The sequence below is a fragment of the Pristiophorus japonicus genome, chromosome 16, assembly GCF_044704955.1.
Source record: "Pristiophorus japonicus isolate sPriJap1 chromosome 16, sPriJap1.hap1, whole genome shotgun sequence".
NCBI classification, from domain to species: Eukaryota; Metazoa; Chordata; class Chondrichthyes; family Pristiophoridae; genus Pristiophorus; species Pristiophorus japonicus.
In genome coordinates, this window is record NC_091992.1 from 90,909,094 (window position 1) to 90,922,407 (window position 13,314).

The 13,314-nt window shown below is 44.6% G+C and overlaps 1 protein-coding gene across 1 annotated transcript in view; it reads left to right on the forward strand.

The window, feature by feature from the left end:
* The window catches only part of LOC139226208 (dynein axonemal heavy chain 9-like), a 373,005-nt gene that overhangs the window by 348,011 nt on the left and 11,680 nt on the right, over nucleotides 1–13,314 (forward strand). The window contains exon 45 of the mRNA XM_070856837.1: nucleotides 2,277–2,400. Coding sequence (XP_070712938.1) covers nucleotides 2,277–2,400 — 124 coding nt within the window. The remainder of the gene's footprint in view (nucleotides 1–2,276; nucleotides 2,401–13,314) is intronic.

A 13,314-nucleotide genomic window follows, 5' to 3' on the forward strand; every position in this document is an offset into this window, starting at 1 on the left:
GTGATTGCAGAATTACTGTGGGAGATATCACATATGTAAGTTAGTTAAGATGTTAGATAAGACTCCCTAAGCAAGTACTCTATTCGGAATTTCTACACGGCAAGCGAGCCCCAAGTGGGCAGAGGAAACGTTTCAAGGACACCCTTAAAACCTCCTTTATAAAGTGCAACATCCCCACTGGCACCTGTGAATCCCTGGCCCAAGACCGCCCTAAAGTGGAGGAAGAACATCAGGAGGCGCTGAGCACCTCGAGTCTTGTCGCCGAGAGCATGCAGAAAACAAGCGCAGGCAACGGAAGGAGCGTGCGGCAAACCAGTCCCACCCACCCTTTCCTCCAACCACTGTCTGCCCCAACTGTGACAGAGACTGTAATTCCCATATTGGACTGTACAGCCACCTGAGAACTCGCTTTTAGAGTGGAAGCAAGTCTTCCTTGATTTCGAGGGACTGCCTATGATGATGATATTAAGAATTTACCATGCAAGTGAGTCAATTGATGCAACATGGTTTGGGCACAACCATTCTGGCTAACGTTCCGTTAAGGCTTTTATTGCTTTCACTGCAGCTGTACACTGTAAGACCAATTTCACTGTCTTTGCTCTTAAATAAAAATTTTAATTAGGAAAAGAAATACCCAAGCATTCACTTCTGGGAATGAGTTGAGACCTTAGCTCCAACATAAACTCTCCTGTCCTTGTTGGGAGTTTTGCCAGCTGCCAGGCAGGGAGCCAGATGAAGCACTTAATGGTGATAAAGTAGTCTGCTTCAAGAGGGAGGGAGGGAGGGAAATGTGTGGGTCAGTCAGCCACTTGTGAAGTGACAATTAAGCAGCTATGATAAATTCCATTTCCCAAACCTTCCAAGCAGAAGGCAATACCGGTGAGTTAAAGGAAGAATAAAAGGTAAGAGAAAAGAACTTCCACATTCTATTAGTGGTAACATCTCACTCAGTAAAATGAGCCTCACTCATTTCTGCTTACACATATCACGTATTTGGCACATCTCACCATTATGGACAGTTCCAGCTCCATGTTTAAATGGGTTTGTGATTACTCTCATTCTTTGTGACCATAAATCTAATTCCTAACAGTGATCTGATCTTGAGAGCTCTGTAATTGGAGATATTATTAAATGAAATCAAATCCCACTGTACAGCAATGAGACTTATAGTAAATGTCACTGTGGATTGAGTATTACAATGATATACGTTAGTCACCTGTTTGGGTGGGAAATACTGTCAAAGTGAATATGAAAATACTGAATGGCAACATCTCTCGCCCTGATTCATCTTGATACTGTCAATTTCTACATATATGATGCAGAATAACTCAAATATGGGCGTATTTTGAAGCAGTTATACATGCAATTTGAAACAGGGTTTATGTGTCACTGGTAAACAGCTGAAACTTTACTTTTGCTGTTTCTCATGCCAGATGAATCTCAATTTGTTGCTGTCTGTAACCCATTCCTCTCTGTGGTATTTACTGCGCAACCTGCTTCTGTTGATGTTGTCTTCTATGTAACCCCCTGCTGTCTACGCATTATCTTCTGTCTAACCCCCTGCTGTCTACATGTTATCTTCTGCATAACCCACTCCTCTCTCTGTTCATTTCTGTGTAACCCATTTCAGTTTGTGTTAGCTTCTACCGAATCCACTCCCGTCTATGCGTTATCTTCTATATTACACACTAATATCTATGTGTTATCTTCGCTGTAACACATTCCTGTCTACATGTTGTCATTTACTTGGGGGTCAGCCTTGGCTCAGTGGTAGCACTCTTGCCTCTGAGTCAGAAGATTGTGTGTTCAAACACCACTCCACAGAATTGGGCATAAAATTCAAGATGACACTTCAGTGCAGTACTGTGGGAGTGCTGCATCATCAGAGCTGCTGTCTTGTGGATGAGATGTTAAACTGAGACCCGTCTACCATCTTTCGGGTGGATGTAAAAGATCCCATGTCACCATTTGAAGAAGAGCACGGGAGTTCTCTTCGCATCCTAGTCAACATTTATCCATCAACTAACACCAATAAAAACAGATTATTTGGTCATTTAACTCATTGCTGGACCTTGCTGTATGCATATTTTGGCTGCTGCATTCCCTACATAACAATACTAACTACACTTCACTAGTACTTCATGGCTGTGAAGTGCTTTGACATGTCCTGAAGATTTGAAAGGCACTATATAAATGCAAGTTCTTTCTTAAGCAGTCCAATAAGATAAATGGCAGTCACTGCACCTTTGTCAATAATCTGGCTTCTTCCTTTATAGATTGACCTTGCTAACCTGTACTTAAAAGCTGGAGTCAAGAATGTGGGCACCGTATTGCTAATGACAGATGCTCAAGTAGCCGATGAAAAATTTCTAGTGCTCGTGAATGACCTGCTGGCATCAGGTGAGGCATTTTGTTCTTTCTAAAGAAGGTACACGCTCTTTTTAAAATGTTTTCATCCTTTTATGTATCCCTTTCCATCTTATGCTACCACACACCAGCTTTCAAGCCCAAAATCTACAATTTTGCTGTGTGTTCAAAGTGATATTAATACAGGTTGAATCTCTCTTATCCAGCACCCTCGGAACCTGGTCTATGCTGGGATAAGGGATTTTGCCGGACGAGGGGAGGTCACGTTAAATTGGATGGTACAGATACTGAACAAGGGGTATCGGGATTGGCTGGCTTGGGGCTGAGAGTGCGGCAGAGAGATCATGGGGGGGAGGGGGTGGATCACGGGGTCAGGCCAGCGATTGCGGAAGTCGGCAGCGACGAAGGACTTCAATTCGTTAATGTGGGAGTTCTGCGCATGAGACACCTGGCGGCCGGGAATGATGCTGGATAAGGGAGTCCTGGATAAGGGAGGTTCAGCCTGTATTAAGGATGCGACTGCTGCTCACGTGCAGTTCCAGTGGTTTTTTTGTTGTCGTCGGACTTCCCAAAATGAGGAATAAAGAAGCGGATTTAGAGAATTCTGTTAGAAACGTTAATTTTAAATAAAATTCAAACTGTGAGTTTATTTTTTAAAGTTATTGTTTGTCCTTCGAGACAACGGTTCTTAAACTGGAAAAATTACCAGTAACATTAACCCAACCTAGTACCATTAATTAAACTATAGTAACATTAATGAAACAAAGTTAAATTAATCCAACCACAGTAACATCAATGAAACTTTATTAGTGATGTGCTTCAGCACGTCTCAAATCCTCCGTCTGCTGCGGTGAACGTTATTTTTTAAATTTGGGACCTGACAGTTATGTACAAAATGTGTCTGCCTGTGCAACTTCCGGTAGCTTCCGATTTGTTGGCGGGAGTATCTCTGTAATAATTAATCACAATTCTATGTAAAAGATGTGTTCCTTTTAACATAAGGGAGAATTTAAAATTCTCTACCCCAGAGGGCTGTAGGTGCTCAGTCGTTGAGTATATTCAAGACAGAGATCGCTAGATGTTTGCATATTAAGGGAAGCAAGGGACATGGGGATAGGATGGGAAGATGGAGTTGAAGTAAAGGATCAGCCATGAACTTATTGAATGACGGAGCAGGCTTAAAGGGCCGAATGGCCTACTCCTGCTCCTATTTTTTATAAGAATATCAGAATATACGAAATATGAGCAGGAGTAGGCCATACGGCCCCTCGAGCCTGCTCCGCCATTCAATAAGATCATGGCTGATCTGATCATGAGACTCAGCTCCACTTTCCCACCCGCTCCCCATAACCCTTTATCCCCTTATTGTTTAAGAAACTGTCTATTTCTGTCTTAAATTTATTCAATGTCCCAGCTTCCACTGCTCTCTGAGGCAGCGAATTTCACAGATTTACAACCTTCTGAGAGAAGAAATTTCTCCTCATCTCTGTTTTAAATGGGCGGCCCCTTATTCTAAGATCATGCCCTCCAGTTCTAGTCTCCCCCATCTGTGGAAACATCCTCTCTGCATCCACCTTGTCAAGCCCCCTCATAATAGTATGCGTTTCGATAAGATTACCTCTCATTCTTCTGAATTCCAATGAGTAGAGGCCCAACCTACTCAACCTTTCCTCATAAGTCAACCCCCCTCATCCCCGGAATCAACCTAGTGAACCTTCTCTGAACTGCCTCCAAAGCAAGTGTATTCTTTCGTAAATATGGAAAGCAAAACTGCACTCAGTATTCCAGGTGTGGCCTCACCAATACCTTATATAGCTGTAACAAGACTTCCCTGCTTTTGTACTCCACCCCTGTTGCAATAAAGGCCAAGATACCGTTGGCCTTCCTGTTCACTTGCTGTACCTGCATACTATCCTTTTGTGTTTCATGCACAAGTACCCCCAGGTCCCGTTGTACTGCGGCATTTTGCAATCTTTCTCCATTTAAATAATAACTTGCTCTTTGATTTTTTTTCTGCCAAAGTGCATGACCTCACACTTTCCAACATTATACTCCGTCTACCAAATTTTTGCCCACTTACTTAGCCTGTCTATGTCCTTTTGCAGATTTTTTCTGTCCTTCTCACACACTGCTTTTCCTCCCATCTTTGTAGCATCAGCAAACTTGGCTACGTTACACTCAGTCCCTTCTTCCAAATCGTTAATATAGATTGTAAATAGTTGGGGTCCCAGCACTGATCCCTGTGGCATCCCACTAGTTACTGGTTGCCAACCAGAGAATTAACTATTTATCCTGACTCTCTGTTCTCTGTTAGTTAGCCAATCCTCTATCCATGCTAATATATTACCCCAACTCCATGAACTTTTATCTTGTGCAGTAACCTTTTGTGTGGCACCTTGTAAAATGCCTTCTGGACGTCCAAATACACCACATCCACTGGTTCCCCTTTATCCACTTTGTTCGTTACATCCACAAAGAACTCCAGCAAATTTGTCAAACATGACTTTCCCTTCATAAATCCATGCTGACTCTGCCTGACCGAATTTTGCTTTTCCAAATGTCCTTCTACTGCTTCTTTAATAATGGACTCCAACATTTTCCTAACCACAGATGTTAGGCTAACTGGTCTATAGTTTCCTGCTTTTTGTCTGCCTCCTTTTTTAAATAGGGGCGTTACATTTGAAGTTTTCCAATTTGCTGGGACCTTTTCCAGAATCCAGGGAATTTTGGTAAATTACAACCAATGCATCTACAATCCCTGCCGCTACTTCTGTTAAGACCCGAGGATGCAAGCCATCAGGTCCAGGGGATTTATCTGCCTTTAGGCCCATTATCTTACTGAGTACCACCTCCTTAGTGATTGTGATTGTGTTAAGTTCCTCTCTCCCCCCCAACCCCCTGTAGCCCCTAGACTACCCACTGTCGGAATATTGTTAGTGTCCTCTACCGTAAAGACTGATACAAAATATTTGTTCAGAGTTTCTGCCATCTCCATGCTCCCCATTACTAATTCCCCGGTCTCGTCCTCTCAGGGACCAACATTTACTTTAGCCACCCTTTTTCTTTTTATATACCTATAGAAACTCTTGCTATTTGTTTTTATATTTTGTGTTAGTTTTCTTTCATAGTCTATCTTCACTTTCTTAATCATTTTTTTAGTCGTTCTTTGCTGGCTTTTAAAAGCTTCCCAGTCTTCTGTCTTCCCACTAGTTTTGGCCACTTTGTATGCCCTTGTTTTTAATTGGATACTGTCCTTTATTTCTTTAGTTAGCCACAGATGGCTATCTTTTCTCTTACACTCTTTCCTCCTCACTGGAATATATTTTTCTTCAGAGTTGTGAAATTGCTCCCTAAATGTACGCCACTGTTCATCAACCGTCCTACACTTTAATCTATTTTCCCAGTCCACTTTAGCCAACTCTGCCCTCATATCTTCATATTCTCTTTTATTTTACGCTGGTTAGAGATCCAAATTTCTCACCTTCCATCTGAATTTGAAATTCAATCATGCTATGATCACTCATTCCGAGGGGATCCTTTACTAGGAGATTGTTTATTAATCCTGTCTCATTATAGAGGACCAGATCTAAGATAGTCTGCCCCCTGGTTGGTTCCGTTACATACTGCTCAAGGAACGCTTCCCTTACACACTCTATGAACTCCTCCTCAAGGCTAACCTGACCAATTTGATTTGTCCAATCGATATGGAGGTTAAAATCACCCATGATTATTGCTGTTCCCTTTTTACAAGCCCCCACTATTTCCTGGTTTATGCTCCGACCAACGGAGTTGCTACTGTTAGGGGGCTTATAGACTAGGCCCACCAGTGACTTTTTCCCCTTATTTTTCCTGATCTCCACCCAAACTGTTTCAACACCCTTATCATTTGAGCCAATATCGTTTCTTCATTTATCAATAGAGCTACCCTACATCCTTTTCCTTTCTGCCTGTCCTTCCGGATTGTCAATTACCCCTGAATATTTAATTCCCAGTCCTGGTCACTTGCAACCACTTCTCTGTAATGGCTATCAGATCATACCCATTTGTCTCAATTTGTGCCGTCAACTCATCTATTTTGTTAAAATGCTACGTGCATTTAGACTAAAAGTGCCTTTAAGTTTGTTTTTTTTACCCTTTTTTCCTGCTTGTTTCCTCTCTCCTTCAAACTCACTTTCTTTATTTTTTGCTTTCTAATTCCAGCTTCACTCCCCTCCCAACTGAATCTATTTTCAGGTTCCCATCCCCCTGCCAAGCTAGTTTAAACCCTCTTCAACAGCACTAGCAAACACCTCTGCGAGGATATTGGTCCCGGTTCTGTTGAGGTGCAACCCGTCCGGCTTGTACAGGTCCCATCTCCCCCAGAAGCGGTCCCAATGCCTCAGGAAATTATGCCCTCCCGCCTGCACCATCTCTCCAGCCAAGTATTCATCTGCTCTATCCTCCTATTTCTGTACTCACTAGCTCGTGGCACTGGCAGTAATCCAGAGACTACTACCTTTTGAGGTCCTGCTTTTTAATCTCTCTCCTAACTCCCTAAACTCTGCCTGCAGGACCTCATCCCCCTTCCTACCTATGTCATTGGTACCAATGTGGACCACGACCTCTGGCTGTTCACCCTATCCCCCCAGAATGCCCTGCAGCCGCTCAGTGACATCCTTGACCCTGGCACCAGGGAGGCAACATACCATCCTGGAGTCACGTATGCGGTCGCAGAAACGCCTGTCTGCTCCCCTGACTATTGAATCCACTACCACTATAGCTGTTCCATTCGTCTTCCTCCCCCCACCCCCATGCAGCTGAGCCACTCGTGGTGCCACGGACTTGGCTCTGGCTGCACTCCCCAGAGCTAGCATCGCCCCCACCGGTACACAGAACAGAGTACTGGTTGGAGAGCGAGGTGGACTCAGGGGTCTGCTGCACTACCTGCCTCGTCCTCCTCTTCTGTCTGGCGGTCACCCACTCCCTCTCTGCCTGCACACTCAAGCTGTGGGATGGCCGCCTCTAGAAACATGCTATCCACATTGCTCTCAGTCTCGCGGATACACCGCAGTGACCCCAGCCACTGCTGAAGCTCCAAAACATGGAGCTCGAGTCGGTGCAGCTGAAGACACCTCCCGCACACGTGGTCGCCCCGGCTGCACAAAGCACCCAGGACTTCCCACATGCCACAGGTTGTGCAATCCACAGGACTGAGCTGCCCTGCCATCCCTCTAGTTACATTCGCAACTATCGAATAGAACTAAACTTTAAACCTTAGCACAGTGTACCCAGCCACTACTCAGCAAACAGCCGATTTAATTAACTATCTCTTTTAGATAATAACGATCACATATATTTACTGGCAGATCCTACTTACAACAATGCCAAAGGTTTCCTACTGAAAAGAAAAAGAAAAATACTCACCAATCACTTACCCGCTTGGCTGTGAGATCACTTTGGTTTTGATTTTTTTTAAATTTTGTCCCTGCATCAGCTGGCTGCTCCCGAACTGCTGCCACCCTTTTTATGAGCCTCAATCTCCCGCTCCCGCTCCTGTGGCTCATATGATTGTGAGCCTCGCACTTTAAACAATAATAACGTGGACCAACACATTTCTCATTGCAGAGCTTGCTTAAGGCCAATAATGTAGAACAAATTTAATGTTTTTGGAAATTTGGAGTTGACTAAAAATTATATATGCCCTGAAATTCGGCTCTTAAAATATTTGCATACAAATGTTCAATGCACCTCTATGAAATGTTTTTGTCCGGTATTTTAAAAGGATGTTGCTCTACACAGAGCAGGATTAAACGGAATGTACTTGAACAGTGTTTTATTTGGGAATTTGGAAAGAATGGGAATTTCCCAGTCTAATTACCGTGAGCGGGGAGCAGGGAGCCAAGGCAGCACTTGTAACTTAGGTGAGGCTGCTATAGGATAAAAGTATACAGGTCTGCAGAGCATAGAGCCGTCTGCACAGAGCAGGATTATACGGAGTGCACTTGACCAGAGTGTTTTATTTGGGAATCTGGAAAGAGTGGGAATTTGGAGAAGAGGGGTAAGGACCTAATTGGAGGCGGTATCAGTGGCAGCAGAACCTTTGACGATTCACTCTGGAGCATCCACGATGCTGAGAATGACGTGAGTATCACGTGTAGTGAGTTGGTCTTACCGCAGGAGAAGGGTCCACAGCCAGATAGGGAATGGAAGACCAGCAGGAAGAGCAGTGCAAGAAAGATAGTGCAGGGGTCCCCTGTGGTCATCCCCCTGCAAAACAGATACACCGCTTTGCGTACTGTTGGGGAGGACGACTCATCAGGGGAGGGCAGCAGCAGCCAAGTTCATGGCACCGTGGGTGGCTCTGCTGCACAGGAGGGCAGGAAAAAGAGTGGGAGAGCGATAGTGATAGGGGATTCGATGGTGAGGGGAATAGATAGGCGTTTCTGCGGACGCAACCGAGACTCCAGGATGGTATGTTGCCTCCCTGGTGCAAGGGTCAAGGATGTCTCGGAGCGGGTGCAGGACATTCTGAAATGGGAGGGAGAACAGCCAGTTGTCGTGGTGCACATTGGTACCAACGACATAGGTAAAAAAAGAGATGAGGTCCTACGAAAAGAATTTAAGGAGCTAGGAGCTAAATTAAAAAGTAGGACCTCAAAAGTAGTAATCTCGGGATTGCTACCAGTGCCACGTGCTAGTCAGAGTAGGAATCGCAGGATAGCGCAGATGAATACATGGCTTGAGCAGTGGTGCAGCAGGGAGGGATTCAAATTCTTGGGGCATTGGAACCGGTTCTGGGGGAGGTGGGACCAGTAAAAACCGGACGGTCTGCACCTGGGCAGGACCGGAACCAATGTCCTAGGGGGAGTGTTTGCTAGTGCTGTTGGGGAGGAGTTAAACTAATATTGCAGGGGGATGGGAACCTATGCAGGGAGACAGAGGGAGACAAAAATGAGGCAAAAGCAAAAGACAGAAAGGAGATGAGGAAAAGTGGAGGGCAGAGAAACCCAAGGTAAAGAACAAAAAGGGCCACTGTACAGCAAAATTCTAAAAGGACAAAGGGTGTTAAAAAAGCAAGCCTGAAGGCTTTGTGTCTTAATGCAAGGAGTATCCGCAATAAGGTGGATGAATTAACTGTGCAAATAGATGTTAACAAATATGATGTGATTGGGATTACGGAGACGTGGCTCCAGGATGATCAGGGCTGGGAACTCAACATCCAGGGGTATTCAACATTCAGGAAGGATAGAATAAAAGGAAAAAGAGGTGGGGTAGCATTGCTGGTTAAAGAGGAGATTAATGCAATAGTTAGGAAAGACATTAGCTTGGATGATGTGGAATCTATATGGGTAGAGCTGCAGAACACTAAAGGGCAAAAATCGTTAGTGGGAGTTGTGTACAGACCTCCAAACAGTAGTAGTGATGTTGGGGAGGGCATCAAACAGGAAATTAGGAGTGCATGCAATAAAGGTGCAGCAGTTATAATGGGTGACTTTAATATGCACATAGATTGGGCCAGCCAAACTGGAAGCAATACGGTGGAGGAGGATTTCCTGGAATGCATAAGGGATGGTTTTCTAGACCAATATGTCGAGGAACCAACTAGGGGGGAGGCCATCTTAGACTGGGTGTTGTGTAATGAGAGAGGATTAATTAGCAATCTCATTGTGTGAAGCCCCTTGGGGAAGAGTGACCATAATATGGTGGAATTCTGCATTAGGATGGAGAATGAAACAGTTAATTCAGAGACCATGGTCCAGAACTTAAAGAAGGGTAACTTTGAAGGTATGAGGCATGAATTGGCTAAGATAGATTGGCTAATGATACTTAAGGGGTTGACTGTGGATGGGCAATGGCAGACATTTAGAGACCGCATGGATGAATTACAACAATTGTACATTCCTGTCTGGCGTAAAAATAAAAAAGGGAAGCTGGCTCAACCGTGGCTATCTAGGGAAATCAGGGATAGTATTAAAGCCAAGGAAATGGCATACAAATTGGCCAGAAATAGCAGCGAACCTGGGGACTGGGAGAAATTTAGAACTCAGCAGAGGAGGACAAAGGGTTTGATTAGGGCAGGGAAAATGGAGTACGAGAAGAAGCTTGCAGGGAACATTAAGGCGGATTGCAAAAATTTCTATAGGTATGTAAAGAGAAAAAGGTTAGTAAAGACAAATGTAGGTCCCCTGCAGTCAGAATCAGGGGAAGTCATAACGGGGAACAAAGAAATGGCAGACCAATTGAACAAGTACTTTGGTTCAGTATTCACTAAGGAGGACACAAACAACCTTCCGGATATAAAAGTGGTCAGAGGGTCTAGTAAGGAGGAGGAACTGAGGGAAATCTTTATTAGTCGGGAAATTGTGTTGGGGAAATTGATGGGATTGAAGGCCGATAAATCCCCAGGGCCTGATGGACTGCATCCCAGAGTACTTAAGGAGGTGGCCTTGGAAATAGCGGATGCATTGACAGTCATTTTCCAACATTCCATTGACTCTGGATCAGTTCCTATCGAGTGGAGGGTAGCCAATGTAACCCCACTTTTTAAAAAAGGAGGGAGAGAGAAAGCAGGGAATTATAGACCGGTCAGCCTGACCTCAGTAGTGGGTAAAATGATGGAATCAATTATTAAGGATGTCATAGCAGCGCATTTGGAAAATGGTGACATGATAGGTCCAAGTCAGCATGGATTTGTGAAAGGGAGATCATGCTTGACAAATCTTCTGGAATTTTTTGAGGATGTTTCCAATAAAGTGGACAAAGGAGTACCAGTTGATGTGATATATTTGGACTTTCAGAAGGCTTTCGACAAGGTCCCACACAGGAGATTAATGTGCAAAGTTAAAGCACATGGGATTGGGGGTAGTGTGCTGACATGGATTGAGAACTGGTTGTCAGACAGGAAGCAAAGAGTAGGAGTAAATGGGTACTTTTCAGAATGGCAGGCAGTGACTAGTGGGGTACCGCAGGGTTCTGTGCTGGGGCCCCAGTTGTTTACATTGTACATTAATGATTTAGACGAGGGGATTAAATGTAGTATCTCCAAATTTGCGGATGACACTAAGTTGGGTGGCAGTGTGAGCTGCGAGGAGGATGCTATGAGGCTGCAGAGTGATTTGGATAGGTTAGGTGAGTGGGCAAATGCATGGCAGATGAAGTATAATGTGGATAAATGTGAGGTTATCCACTTTGGTGGTAAAAACAGAGAGACAGACTATTATCTGAATGGTGTCAGATTAGGAAAAGGGAAGGTGCAACGAGACCTGGGTGTCATGGTACATCAGTCATTGAAGGTTGGCATGCAGGTACAGCAGGCGGTTAAGAAAGCAAATGGCATGTTGGCCTTCATAGCGAGGGGATTTGAATACAGGGGCAGGGAGGTGTTGCTACAGTTGTACAGGGCCTTGGTGAGGCCACACCTGGAGTATTGTGTACAGTTTTGGTCTCCTAACTTGAGGAAGGACATTCTTGCTATTGAGGGAGTGCAGCGAAGATTCACCAGACTGATTACCGGGATGGTGGGACTGACCTATCAAGAAAGACTGGATCAACTGGGCTTGTATTCACTGGAGTTCAGAAGAGTGAGAGGGGACCTCATAGAAACGTTTAAAATTCTGACGGGTTTGGACAGGTTGGATGCAGGAAGAATGTTCCCAATGTTGGGGAAGTCCAGAACCAGAGGTCACAGTCTAAGGATAAGGGGTAAGCCATTTAGGACCGAGATAAGGAGAAACTTCTTCACCCAGAGAGTGGTGAACCTGTGGAATTCTCTACCACAGAAAGTAGTTGAGGCCAATTCACTAAATATATTCAAAAGGGAGTTAGATGAAGTCCTTACTACTCGGGGGATCAAGGGGTATGGCGTGAAAGTAGGAAGGGGGTACTGAAGTTGCATGTTCAGCCATGAACTCATTGAATGGCAGTGCAGGCTAGAAGGGCTGAATGGCCTGCTCCTGCACCTATTTTCTATGTTTCTATGTTTCTATCATTTTCAAAGAAAACAAGGAGTGACGTCACAGGTCAGCAGGTAGGTGATTGGTTGGTGAGTATTGAGGTTTTTTTTTCCTCCCTTTTCTCTCTAACCGAGGATAGTGGTTTAAATCATGTGCTGTATTAAACTTATAGCTTAACTAGTTAAACTAATTAATTAATATAACTATAAATAATCATTGAATAAAGACTTTAACTAATTAAATAAATAAATAAATAAGGCTCGACTAATATATGGCAGAGCAGGTTGTGTGTCTGGACTGCAGTATGTGGGAGTTTGTGGACAGTGAGACCGTCCCCAGCAAACACGTCTGCAGGAGATGTCTCCATCTCGAATCTCTCCAGCTGTCTCCATCTCGAATCTCTCCGACTCAGTCATTGAGCTGGAGTGAGAGTTGGAGACATTCCGACATATAAGGGAGGGGGAGGAATTTCTGGACAGTTTCATCCTGAACACAATTACACCCCAGAGGAAAGCACAGGTTCAGAAAAGGGAGGGTGTGACTGTTAGGGAGCCAGGTAGCAGGGATTTAGGAGAGGTTGAGAAGGAGGCCCCAAAGACACTGGTCCTGTCCAACAGGGATGATGTACTCATTACATGTGAGGACAAGGAGAATGACTGCAGGGAGGACAGGCACAATGCAGATCAAGGCACCATTGCTCAGAAAGCTGTCCAAGGTGGGGGGGGGGGGAGAGCAGAAGAGAAATGTGGTAGTGATAGGAGACTCTATAATTAGGGGGATAGATAGCGTCCTCTGCAGCCAGGAACGAGAATCCCTAAGGGTGTGTTGCCTACCCCGGTGCCAGTGTAAGGGATTTCTCACGGCGGCTGGAGAGGAACTTGGAAAGGGAGGGGGTGAATCCAGTTGTCATGGTCCATTTTGGAACAAACGACATAGGTAGGAACAGGGAGGAGCTCCCGCTGAAAGAGTATCAGGAGTTAGGCTCTAAATTAAAAAGCAGGACCTCGTGGGTAAT